The sequence below is a fragment of the Globicephala melas genome, chromosome 15 (genome assembly GCF_963455315.2).
Source record: "Globicephala melas chromosome 15, mGloMel1.2, whole genome shotgun sequence".
Taxonomy (NCBI): Eukaryota; Metazoa; Chordata; class Mammalia; order Artiodactyla; family Delphinidae; genus Globicephala; species Globicephala melas.
The window spans coordinates 9150505-9164075 of record NC_083328.1 but is presented as its reverse complement, the minus strand read 5'-3'; the positions used below and the strand labels follow the sequence as shown (position 1 = coordinate 9164075).

Sequence of the window (13571 nt, the reverse complement as noted above, 5' to 3'; positions counted from 1 at the left end):
ATAGAAACTTCTTCAACCTGATAAATAGTATTTACAGAATAACAATCTACAGCTAACATCATACCTAATGATAAAAGACTGAATGTCTGCTTTCCTACTCTACTTAATATTGTACTGGGGGTTCTAGTCAGAAAAAGAAGTAAAAGGCATCCAAATTGGAAAGGAAGAAGTAAAATTGCAGACAGCACGATTGTCTATGTAGAAAATCTCATGGAATCTACCACATAAGGTACTAGAACTAATAAGTGAGTTTAGCAAGGTAGCAGGATACAAGATAAATACAGTCATCCCTTGGTATCCGTGGAGGATTGGTTCCAGGACCCTGTGGATACCAAAATCTGCAGATGCTCAAGCCCCTTATATAAAATGGTGTAGTGTTTGCATTTAACCTATGCACATCCTGCAGTATATGTTAAATTACCTGTAGATTACTTATAATACCTAATACACATGTAAATGCTGTGTAAATAGTTGCCAGTGTGAAGCAAATTCATATTTCGCTTTTTGGAATTTCTTTTTCTTTCTTTTTTTTTTTTTTAATATTTTCGATATGTGGTTGGTTGAATCCACAGATATGGAACCCGTGGAAATGAAGGGCCCACTATACAAAAAACCAATTTGTATCTCTATGTGTTAGCAGCAAACAGTTGGAAATAGAAATTTAAAAATTCAATACCATTTATAGTAACATCAAAAAATCTGGAATACTCTGGGAGTAAATCTGACAAAAGATGTGTAAGACCTATACACAAAACTATAAAACATTGCTTAGGGAAATTAAAGAAGGCCTTAAATGATGGAGAGGTAGACTTTGTTCATTGGTCAGAAAACTAAATATTGTTAAGATGTCAGTTCTTCCCAAATAGACGTATAGATTCAACACAATTAATAGTAAAATCCCAGCAGCTTGTTTGTAGAGATTGCCAAGCTGATTGTAATGCAAAAAACCTAGCCAGAACAACTTTGAAAAAGAACAGCAAAGTTAGAGTCCTAATGCTGTCTGATTTTGAGCCTTATTGTAAAGTATTAAGACCGTGTGAAATTGGTATAAAGATAGACCAGTAGATCAGTGGAACAGAGTAGCATCCGGAAATAGGTGTGAGCACGCGCGCACACACACACACACACTCTCCCTCTCTCCCTCTCCCTCCCCCCCCTCTCTCCCCCCCCCCCCCCCGTGCTGATTTTTGATAGAGGTGAAAGGTAATTAAGTGAAGAAAAGATAGTCTTTTCAACAGATGTTCTGGAGAATTGAATATCCATATATATTTTTTTTTAGAAAATGGAAATTCTTGAACTTTATTTACACATTTCTCAGGTTTGTGCAGTAGTTGCCCTTTGGCATTAGTATATTGGTACGTGAATTATGAACTAGATTGTGATCATTTTATTTTTTAAGATGTTATATTTCAACCTGGAGATCTGAGAAATAAAGTTGAAAAAAATCACTGTGCTTGACTACTTTAGAGTTTCAGTGACTTTTGTCAGGTGAGGTGGAATGTGTATTGGATAATATATTCTAAATGTTACCTTTAGGTTTCTAGTTCTTAATATCTTTTTTTCTTAATATTTATTTATTTATTTGGCTGAACTGGGTCTTAGTTACGGCATGCAGGTGCAGCATGTGGGATCTAGTTCCCTGACCAGGGGTTGAACCTAGGCCCCCTGCATTGGGAGCGTGGAGTCTTAGCCACTGGATCACCAGGCAAGTCCCCTTAATTATTATCTTTGATTCTTTCTCCTATCTCCCTTATAGGTTGGGAAGGAAAAAATGCTAAAGGTGAGGATTGTGAAGATTCATCCTTTGGAGAAAGTGGATGAAGAGGCCACTGAGAAGAAATCTGATGGTGCCTGTGATTCTCCCTCAAGTGACAAAGAGAATTCTAGCCAAATCGCTCAGGACCATCAGAAGAAGGAGGCAATTGTGAAAGAGGATGAAGGAAGGAGAGAGAGTATTAGTACGTATGATAGTAGCTTTCCTTAATGAGTTATGCAACTCATATTATGCGCAAATCTTTTTGAGTTCTCTAGCAATTAAATTTGTAATTGGGTTTGTTGCTATATAGACATGATTTTGTCTGTTTATGATTCGGAAAACAACTAAAATACCTACAAAGTGAATCAAGATTTAAATCTCCCTACACAATTAAGACAATTGGGAAGTCATTTCCTCTAGTTGCTTGGAAATCTATGTGCACATACCTAGCTACCCAAGATGGGAAAGTAAGTTTGCCTGCCTTTTCTCTTTAAGTTGGAATTATGTATATGTGTGGAAGGGGTGTGATCAGAGTATGAGGGATAAATTCTAATCTCTGTTTCTCTTCACGTTGCAAGCCAGTGTGACAGTTTTGAGATACTTCCTTTTATCTGTATTTTGTAACTCAAATTTGTCTCAGATGGGAGCTGCCAGAATTCTGAAACACTATGATATCTGAAAGTAATTTTTAGGGACTTGGAGACATAATGTAATGTTTTGAAAGTTGAAGAACTGAGACATTGCCCATTGGAAAAATAAATCGTCCTCTGAGGTCGTCTTTTTTTTTTTTAAATCTGTGTCAGTAAGGAATTTGACTGGGATAGGTGTCTTCTGTCTCCACAAATATGAGTACTCAAGTAGTCATGTATATTGATCCCCTTCCCCATGATTGTTAGAGGATCAAATTTTACCTCATTATTTAACTATTACAAAGTTTGAATTAGAACATTTCATTAGAATGTTATGCTGTATGTCTTCCATTCTATTCTTTGTCTCTCCAGATGTTTTGGATATGTGCAGATGGTTTTAAAGGAATGTTCTTATCTAGTCCCGAGGAAACTTCTGAGACTCGTCTGCCCCAGTTGTTGATGCTTCAGTTTTGTTTTCCACTCTGCATTTTGAATGCTAACGTCTATGTTTTTCAGTTTCTCTTTTCCTTCTTTTTGATACTGAAGTTTTCTAACATGTATATTACTTATAATTCCCAAGACTTGAGGTTGATAAGTGTGTTGGTTAGGTGTTGACTGATGATATGTCTTCTAACACTTCTTCTAGAACCAGATCATTGGAATACCAATGATGTGTTACAGTTGTTAGTTTTATGCCTTAAACGTGTACTAGGAACCCCTAGTTTTAGGCTTTGGCTTCTTTTTTAGGGTGTTATATGCCTTAGTTTAGGTTTTAATTTTGGGATATAATGTTATTGCTAGTATGTGGAAAGAATGGTAGGCAGGCTAAAGAATGTTATGATGTACTCTGAATGTTTTCAGGGGGAAAACTGATTAGAATTTACATAGAAATATGAGAGACAAATTCCAGTATACGAAATGTTTTCTCACAAGGTAACCTTCCTTCTACTTTATGGGGGGAAAAATGTATTAGGCAGGAACTTTTCAGTTTTGTGTTTTTAACCTCACTGTTACGAATGTCTGTGTTCTTCCTTCATCTCAGAAGGGATCTGTCTGTCCTTCCTCTTGGTCAAGATACTTGTGCTTTGAATTCCATTCCTTCCTGCTTTCTCAAGGATTGGGTTAACTCTTACTATTCTGCTCTACAGTGTTTTTAACTCTCTCTCTAATGGTTCTTCTCAACTTATAAATGAAGTTCCATTTTCTAAAAACAAAAACATACCCTCCCTTGATCCTGTTGTTCTATTTCTGTCTTACTCATTCAAGCCAAAGTTCTTGAGAATGTTGTCTCCACTTTCTGACCATCAGTTTATTCCTTATGCTATTATAGTCTAACTTCTGCCTCTTTAGTCCTAAAACTGTTCCTAATAAGGTTATGGGTGACCCCTAATTGCCAAATCCACTGATTTCTTCTTAGTCCATTTTACTTTTCTTTTACATTTAACACTGTTGGTCACTCTCAAATCTTTTAGTTTATTTGATAGCACAGTCTCCTATTTCTCTAACTACTTTTCTTTTTTTATTTTCTTTTTCCCCACTGCCATTCCTTAGATTTTTTTCATATGGTTTTTGTTCTGCCTTTTTATTTTTATTTATTTTTTTTTTTTGCCTTTTTATTTTTCACTACATCATCATCTACTTGATTTCTAAGGCAGAAAACTTAGAAACCTTTAACATTCCCACATCTAGTTGGTTACCAAGTCTGTCTTCTTGACTCTTTCCTTCACCATTCTGATACATTAATCCAGATGTTTAAGATTATATCTTATGATTCCCTTTCTTCAGTCTCACCTTCCCATTTTATTCATTTTCTAACTGCTGAAAGTGCTTTTTCTTTTTCTTCATTTTTTCACACTAGTGCTCTTTCCAAAATGTACATCTAGTTAGTTAGATCAAAAATCCTTTGTTTCCCTAGTGTCCGTAAGACAAATTCCAGCCTATATGAATGGTATACAAGGTTCGTTATAATTTATAAGCCCCTACTTACCTCTGTAGTCTGATTTTTTTTAATTGTACTGTAGATCATATTCACCTGTATCTCATTATTTGCAGTCTCTGAACAAGTCATATTCTTTCTGAGTCTTCCCTGCCTATCTTCCAGACTAAATTAGACATTGCTTCTCTCTTTTTGAGAATTTTTCTCTCTAATCTAGTATTTTTCTATACCAATCTCTATTATAGTATTTACCCATTGTATTGTAATTATTGTTGACTCCTCCCATAGACTTTAGCTACTTGAAGTAAGGACCTTATGATTTACCTTAGGGCCCCATCACTCAGTGCTTGGTTGCAGAGTAGCTGTTCAGGAAGATTACTGAGTGGATAGAATTAAAAGAATTATTTTTTTCACTAATTTTCTATTGATTTGATTAGATGACAGAGCACGTAGATCTCCACGAAAACTTCCTACTTCATTAAAGAAAGGAGAGAGGAAATGGGCACCTCCAAAATTTCTGCCTCACAAATATGATGTGAAACTACAAAATGAAGATAAGGTTAGTTGGCACTTTATATTAAACCTCTTACATGTAGTAGATGTTGTTTAAGAAAATATCAAAGGCCTCGTTTTCTCGTAGAAAATGTGCTAAAGAAAAATGTAAATAAATGTTTCTACAACAAATTCTGAGTGGTTTTCTGGTCTTTGTAATTATGACTTTAAACTGTATTGTCTTTCCTAGGAGATAGCATGCTTTTTCCTTTTTAATAGGAATTATTAGGGTGTGAGAGTAGTTTACATTTGAGCTTCAAACTTAGTTATTTGAAAAAATAAGACTCTGTTTCCAGTGGTTATGGGCTTCCTGAGGAAATAGCTCTTCCCAGTTAAAAGCAGAGCAATTTGTAATATAATTAAACTCAGAAAGTGAGTTAACTCTAACCAGTGCTTTTTCAAGGCATCTGAAGCTAATAATCTAAAATGGTGAATACCCTTTAAATAACTTAGTACTATGTTTTATTGATTCTGAGATGTTCAACTTTCATATTTTTATATTTCCAGAATAAGGATATGTATCTGTTTTTTTTTAAATTGAAGTATAGTTGATTTACAATATTGTGTTAGTTTCTGGTGTACAGCAGAGTGATTCAGTTATACATATATATATGTATATTCTTTTTCATATTCATTTCCATTATAGTTTATTACAAGATATTGAATATAATTCCCTTTGCTCTACAGTAGGACCTTGTTATTTATCTATTTTATATATAGTAGTTTGTATCTGCTGGAATCAGGATATATCTCAATATCAATTGGCAAGAATTCTTTTCTTTGTGGTACATAATGTGTCTTTCATTAATAGCATTCTAGATTTCATGAAATATGCCATGTTGCTTTTGGGTACTTTTATTCCTATATGTCTAAGATCTCATCATTAGAAAGAAGCAGGAGAGCGGCTAGGTGTGGAAGGCAGTTGCACATTTGTCTTCATGTCTAACTGTTATATAGAAGAAACAGCTATGGCCTGAGAAATTAAATAATTCTATCAAAGTTCCTAATTTAATAAATGAGATTAGGAAGGATTATAACCTGGATCTCTTGCCTCTTTAGAGTGTTGGTTTTTTCCCACGTCAGAATGCTGACAAGTCTTATTTCATTTTGACTCATTTGTTTTATAGTTAGTGACCTGAAGACATTACTGGATTGTTAGGATTTCTTTATATTTGAAAATTGTGTGTTAAATACAATTTTTCACTAAGTTTCTTAGCTCCCGTTCAGCAAGGTGGCTAGTTAAAACATCATTGCTGGGACCTCCCTGGTGGCGCAGCAGTTAGGAATCCACCTGCCAATGGCAGGGGACACGGGTTCGAGCCCTGGTCTGGGAAGATCCCACATGCCACAGAGCAACTAAGCCCGTGCGCCACAACTGCTGAGCCTGCACTCTAGAGCCCGCAAGCCACAACTACTGAAGCCTCCGCGCCTAGAGCCTGTACTCCGCAAGAGAAGCCACTGCAATGAGAAGCCCGTGCACTGCAATGAAGAGTAGACCCCGCTCGCCGCAACTAGAGAAAGCCCGTGCACAGCAGCGAAGACCCAGTGCAGCCAAAAATAAATAAACAACAAATAAATAAATAAAAGAAAAATGAATCCCTTATTGATGTACCTTTATGTAGTATTCCCTTCCTTTTCCCCCTTCCTTTTATAAGCGATTGATGATGACTTTCCATTTACTTCTTTTTCAAAAAAATTTATTTATTAATTTATTTATTTAGCTGCACCGGGTCTTAGTTGCAGCATGCACGATCTTCGTTGCCTCGTGTGGGATATTTAGCTGTGGCATGCAGGCTCTTTGTTACAGCAGGCGGGATCTAGTTCCCTGACCAAGGATTGAACCTGAGCCCCCTGCATTGGCAGCATGGAGTCTTAACTGCTAGACCACTAGGGAAGTCCCTCCATTTACTTCTAAATTCTTAACAAGAGGAACTGTTGGTTTAACAGATATACCCATTTTTAGGACTTTGATACATATTGACACATTGCCTACAGATATCTTTAACATTCTGTCTCTGAAAATTATTCTTCTTCTATCTAGTATATAACCTATTTTATAGGTGTAATGATGAGTTTTCCAGAGAGAATATAAATCTTTGTTCTCATTGGTTAATTGCTTTTTACCCCAGTAGTGAGTTAACTATTTCTATTTGTTAACCTAGATCATCAGTAATGTGCCAGCAGACAGCTTGATTCGTACAGAACGCCCGCCAAATAAGGAGATACTTCGATACTTTATACGGCATAATGCATTACGGGCTGGTACTGGTGAAAATGCACCTTGGGTGGTAGAAGATGAATTAGTGAAGAAATATTCCTTGCCTAGCAAGTTCAGTGACTTTCTGCTTGATCCATACAAGGTAAGGTCACTTAAGTTTTGGACAGCAGGATGGGACACTATTGAATGAATTTATTTCCTCTGATGGTTACAGTAGATTTTGAACTCTAACTTCAGATAATGAATTCAAAGTTTTCACGTATATCTATTTCTTATAGGTTGTGATTATGGGGTTGGTAGGGAAGAGGCCACACTGAGTATCTCCTCTTCTAATTTGACTTATTTTACTATGGTTGCATAATTAAAACAAAGAAACAAATTACATGCATGTGCCTTTTTGTCTCAGATCTTTCTTGGAATGAGGTATGGTATTAAAAAAAATTATTTTTGCAAATTGATTACTAAAAATGAAAACTGATTTTGTATGTGAGATAAGATCAAATATACTTTCAGCCTTGAAAAGGACTAAGTATTGCTTTGTATGACAGATTAGTAGAAAATCTAGCACTTCTATTATTTTTCCTTTAATTATTTCATTTGATTTTCAGAATATTCTTATAAAGTTGTATGGTATATATATATTTTCATCTCTTTCTTGTAATTATGAAAAACTAAGGCTATCTTACAACTGAGTCATACAACTAAATTACTTCAATTACCTTATGTTGATATCGTTAACAAAAGTATATTGAGAAATAATTTTATTTCTTCAAACATTGGTAAAGACCTCCAACCGTAGTTTAGCATTAGCATGTTTCCTTATTCTAGACCAGCACGATCAGGCATTATCTTCCATTATGCTCTTTAAATTTTTAACATTTGTGTAAAAAGAAAAATTTAGGGATTAGTTGACTTTTTCTAGATCAGGACTAAAATTTCCATGGAACACTATTTAGTAAACCTAAACTTTTTCTTTTTTTTATTATTTTTATTTTTATTGGAGTATAATTGGCTTTACAGTGTTTTGTTAGTTTCTGCTGCTACAATGAAGTGAATCAGCTATATGTATACCTATATCCCCTCCCTCTTGGACCTCCCACCCGCCATCCCACCCATCTAGGTTGTCACAGAGTACCGGGCTGAGCTCCCTGTGCTATACAGCAGGTTCCCACTAGCTGTTTTACACATGGTAGTGTATTTATGTCAAACCTAATCTCCCAGTTCATCCCACCCTCCCCTTCCCCCCATGTCCACATGTCCATTCTCTACGTCCACATCTCTTTTCCTGCCCTGCAAATAGGTTCATCTGTACCTAGAATTTTTCTAGATTCCACATATATGCATTAATATACAATATTTGTTTTTCTCTTTCTGGCTTACTTCACTCTGTATGACAGACTCTAGGTCCATCCACATCTCTGCAAATGACCCAATTTCGTTCCTTTTTATGGCTGAGTAATATTCCATTGTATATGTGTACTCACGTCTTCTTTATCCATTCATCTGTTGTTGGACATTTAGGTTGTTTCCATGTCCTGGCTATCGTAAATAGTACTGTAATGAACATTGGGGTACATGTGTCCTTTTGAATTATGGTTTTCTCAGGGTATATGCCCAGTAGTGGGATTGCTGGGTCATTTTGGTAGTTCTGTTCTTAGTTTTTTTAAGGAACCTCCATACTGTTTTCCACAGTGTCTGTATCAATTTACATTCCCACCAACAGTGCAGAAGTGTTCCGTTTGGGCTTCCCTGGTGGCGCAGTGGTTGAGAGTCCGCCTGCCGATGCAGGGGACACGGGTTCGTGCCCCGGTCTGGGAAGATCCCACATGCCATGGAGCGGCTAGGGCCGTGAGCCATGGCTGCTGAGCCTGCGCGTCCGGAGCCTGTGCTCCGCAACGGGAGAGGCCACAACAGTAAGAGGCCCGCGTACCACAAAAAAAAAAAGTGTTCCGTTTTCTCCACACCCTCTCCAGCGTTTATTGTTTATAGATTTTTTGGTGATGGCCATTGTGACTGGTGTGAGGTGATACCTCATTGTAGTTTTGATTCGCATTTCTCTAACAGTCAGTGATGTTGAGCATCTTTTCATGTGCCTCTTTGCAATCTGTATGTCTTCTTTGGTGAAATGTCTATTTAGGTCTTCCACCCATTGTTTAATTGGGTTGTTTGTTTTTTGGATATTGAGCTCCATGAGCTGTTTGTATATTTTGGAGATTAGTCCTTTGTCTGTTGCTGCGTTTGCAAATATTTTCTCCCATTCTGAGGGCTGTCTTTTCGTCTTGTTTATGGTTTCCTTTTGCTGTGCAAAAGCTTTTAAGTTTAATTAGGTCCCATTTGTTTATTTTTGTTTTTATTTTCATTACTCTAGGAGGTGGGTCAAAAAAGATCTTGCTGTGATTTATGTCACAGCATTATCTTCCATTAGGCTCTTTAAATTTTTATCATTTGTGTAAAAAGACAAATTTAGGGATTAGTTGACTTTTTCTAGATCAGGACTAAAATTTCCATAGAACTATTTAGTAAACCTAAACTTTTTCTTAAATTTTTTATTTACTGAGGGGAAATTTTAATTTGTTTTCGTTTTATTGCTGTAGAGTTTTGGAACTGTGATACAGCTTTCGGTGGTTATAACAGGAACTTACTGTCTTTACTGTATGAAAATTGTATATAAGATCATCTCTAAATAGGTTTTAGACTCTTGGATCATTTGAGTCCTAAATATTTTCTTCTTTTTAAATTTTACAGTTGTCTTTTATGTATTTTAGTTCAGTGATTCAAATATGTGAGTAACATGAAAGAAAGACTGAGTATAATTTATGGATAAAAAGGTCTTTGGGTTTTATTAGAACAAAAAAGCTGATCCACACTTTCTGTAGGAGCCAGAGACTTAGAATTCCAGGAATTTATATCTTTTTTTGTTTGTTTGTTTTGTTTTAAGAATTTATTATATCTTGAAAAGCAATTTCTGAAGAAATTGGCTACTCTGAAATTTTCTAATGAGGACTTAAAATATTAACTTAATGAATTTTGGCTGTAATTCTGATAGAGACTAGAAGTGCAAGCTTGTTTACACTAAACTGCTGTAAGAAGGCAGTGATTCTACTTAGAGAAATTGAGTCATGTAAGATACCAGTCTATAAATTCAGAGCATACACTTGTCTTTTAATGTATTTTGCATACCTTAAACAATAATTTCTTATTCCCCAATACTATTTGACATTTCACTGATTTTATCTTTTGAGTTTATGTATGTTTATTTTTCCTTTTTATAAAATTGGTTTTCTCAAAGAACTTTTGGCATCTCAGCCAGGACAGAATATAGTAAAGGTATGGATAAGTAGACCATAAAAGAGTGCTTTGGATTCTTTCCTGATCTAAAGGAAATTTAAAATAATGCAGTGGGGACTTCCCTGGCAGTCCACTGGTTAAGACTTTGCTTTCCAGTGCAGGGGGTGCAAGTTCAATCCCTAGTCAGGGAGCTAAGATCCCACATGCCTCAGAGCCAAAAACCAAAACATATAGCAGAAGCAATATTGTGACAAATTCAATAAAGACTCTAAAACTGGTCCACATCAAAAAAAAAATCTTAAAAAAGATAAATAAAATAATGCATCGAACATCAGAGTTGATCACATGTGATCTGCCTGTCCCAGAGGCAGTGGGTTTGAGCTTACTTTGGCAGCAAGTACATTGAAATGGGAACCAAAAGCAATAGGTTAAAATTTTTTTCTTTGGTTTTTGTAGAATTTAATGTTATGCTAGGCTGCTGAATACAACTACTATAGAGAGAGATGAGGTCTGGAGAGAGGAAGCAAGTTGTGAGTAATAGTTTTAGGAAAGGAACAACTAGGAGAGCTTAGGTGGGAAAGAGGAAAATTATTTAGAAATGTAGAATTTTGGAGTGTTATCTGAGTAGGGCCTAGTGTGATGATGGGGGTGTGCTTGTGGTCTTGTAGAACCTTAGAATATAAATTACTTGAGATTAAAAGCTATCTTACTCATTTTATATCCTGTGATGTTTAGCATAGGTATAATATGTACATGGCTAGTGAATTCATTTCTTTAAGAAGTTCCATTCTGTTCATTGAGGAGAAAAATGCAACTGACCGTTGAGTTTAGGGGTGAATATTTTGTAGGCCTAATGACTTGGAGGAATGATTTACAAGGCACTTGGATGATAAAATAACTGTCATCTAACACGAAATCAGCTATCTTAGCTCATTTCCGTATTCTAATACATGGCAGCTCTAGTGTTTTGTTAGTCTGTCTATAATGTTTTGCCTTTTTTTTTTTAATAGCTGTGCCACGTGACATGCAGGATCTTAGTTCCCGAATCAGGGATCGAACCTGTGCCACCAGCAGTGGAAGCTTTGGAGTCCTAACCACTGGACCACTAGGGAATTCCCTGTCCATGTTTTGAAGTCTTATTTTGGAGTGGTATATCCTAGTAAGGAAGCATTTGGTTAGAGACGTAACAAGAAAAATAACACTTTTTAAGACATTTGGAGTCCTAAAATAATTTGGATTGATTTAATATTCTGAATACATTTTAAAAACGTTTTATTTTGAAATAATTTCATATAGAAAAGGTGACAAATACTGTAAAGAATTTCTCTGTACTCTTCAAGTAGATTCCTCAAATTTTAACATTTACCACATTTGTTTTATTATTTTTTCTGTTTTTTTTAAAATTTGTTTTGATTTGACTTTTTGGTCATTTCAATTTATTATTTACTGCCCTCCAAGTTCTGGATTAGGAGTTGAGCAGATGATTTTTTTTAAATTAATTAATTTATTTATTTGGCTGCATTGGGTCTTAGTTGGGGGATCTTTGTTGCGGCATGCAGGATCTTTCGTTGAGGTGTGTGGGCTCTTTGTTGTGGTGTGCGGGCTTCTCTCTAGTTGTGGTGTGTGAGCTCCAGAGCACGGGCTCAGTAGTTGCAGTGCACAGGTTTCTCTAGTTGCGGTGTGTGGGCTCAGTAGTTGTGGCACACAGGCTCTCTAATTGTGGCACAGGCTTAGTTGCCCCACGGCATGTGGGATCTTAGTTCCCCGACCAGGGATCGATCCCACGTCACCTGCATTGGAAGGCGGATTCTTAACCACTGGACCACCAGGGGAGTCCCTATTATTTTTTTCTCTTTATACACATTATTTTTTTCTGAGCTGATGGCAGTAGGTTATAAGACAGGATACCCTTTTACAAAATACTTGAATATGTGTTTCCTAAAAGACAAGGATATTTTCTATAATAACTATAGTACAGTGATCAAAATCAAGAAATTAACATGAAAACGATACTGTTATCTGATCTGTAGTTTTTTTTAAAGTAAACGTAATCTCAGGATTTTATTATCTTCATAATAAAACAAAATATGAAGCTTAGAACTGGATCACTTGGCTCTTTCTCTTTTTACGTCCTCCCGGCTCAAAATGCTTGCTTCTCTTAATAGCCAGCATTCTCTTAGATCTGCAGTTGGGCTCAATGCATTCAAGCCTCAGCAAAATCTTCTTTGTGGTTTTATTTAGCCTTTTTCTGGAAAACCAGCTTAGTCTGTCCACCATAGCCACTCTCCTTCCTGTCATAACATTCCTTTCCTTGGAGAATACAGAGAATCCTTGCGCTTCTTGTACTGTATCACTTTGTGGGCAGGTTTGCAACACTAATTACAGAAAATCCAGCAGGTTTTAGGAGTGGTTACCATGTATGCGAGAGCACTGTCGGTGTGGAAAGAAGTGATTTACAGTTTTTAGTCAAATTTTGCCAATTGTCCCATTAACATCCTTTTAGCCAAACATATTTTGTTTTGGCCCTAATAGGATCCAGGGTAGTATCATGTATTACATTTACCTGTTATGTCTCTGTAGTCTTCTCTAATCTGGATTAGTCCCTCAGTTTTCTTTTGTCTTTTAAAAACCTTGATAATTTTAAGAATACAAACCAATTATTTAGTATAATGTTCCTCAATTTAAGTTTATTTCCTCATGCTTAGTAATACCACAGAACTGATGTTGTATTCTTCTCAGTGAATCATTTCAGAAGGCACATGGTGTAATTTTGTCTCATTATTAGTGATACTAATTATTATACATTTTAAAAGATGTTTCTTATCTCTCCTAATAACTGATGTTTCAAGTAAGTGTTTATGGTCTTAAGATTTTTCTTTGATTAAATTTTGGTGCTTGAAGTTTGTTTATGAATTAGACACTAGAGCAACAGTACTTTTTCCCAAAAATTTATTTATTTATTTATTTATTTATTTATTTTGGCTGTGTCGGGTCTTAGTGGCAGCATCTTTGTTGAGGCATACGGGATCTTCTGTTGCGGCACGGGCTCTTCGTTGTGTGTGGGCTTCTCTCTAGTTGTGGCGTGCAGGTTTTTTCTCTTCTCTAGTTGTGGTGCATGGGTTCCAGAGTGCGTGGGCTCTATTTGAGGCACGCAAGCTCAGTAGTTGAGGCACACGAGCTTAGTTGCCCCAT

At 36.1% G+C, this 13571-nt stretch overlaps 1 protein-coding gene across 2 annotated transcripts in view; it reads left to right on the top strand.

Annotated features, from left to right (window-relative positions):
- The window catches only part of BAZ1B (bromodomain adjacent to zinc finger domain 1B), a 66161-nt gene that overhangs the window by 17549 nt on the left and 35041 nt on the right, over positions 1-13571 (top strand). For both annotated transcript variants that reach the window (XM_060284778.1, XM_030872015.3), the window contains exons 4-6: positions 1757-1958; positions 4759-4880; positions 7036-7233. In XM_060284778.1, the coding sequence (XP_060140761.1) occupies positions 1757-1958; positions 4759-4880; positions 7036-7233 (522 nt within the window). The remainder of the gene's footprint in view (positions 1-1756; positions 1959-4758; positions 4881-7035; positions 7234-13571) is intronic.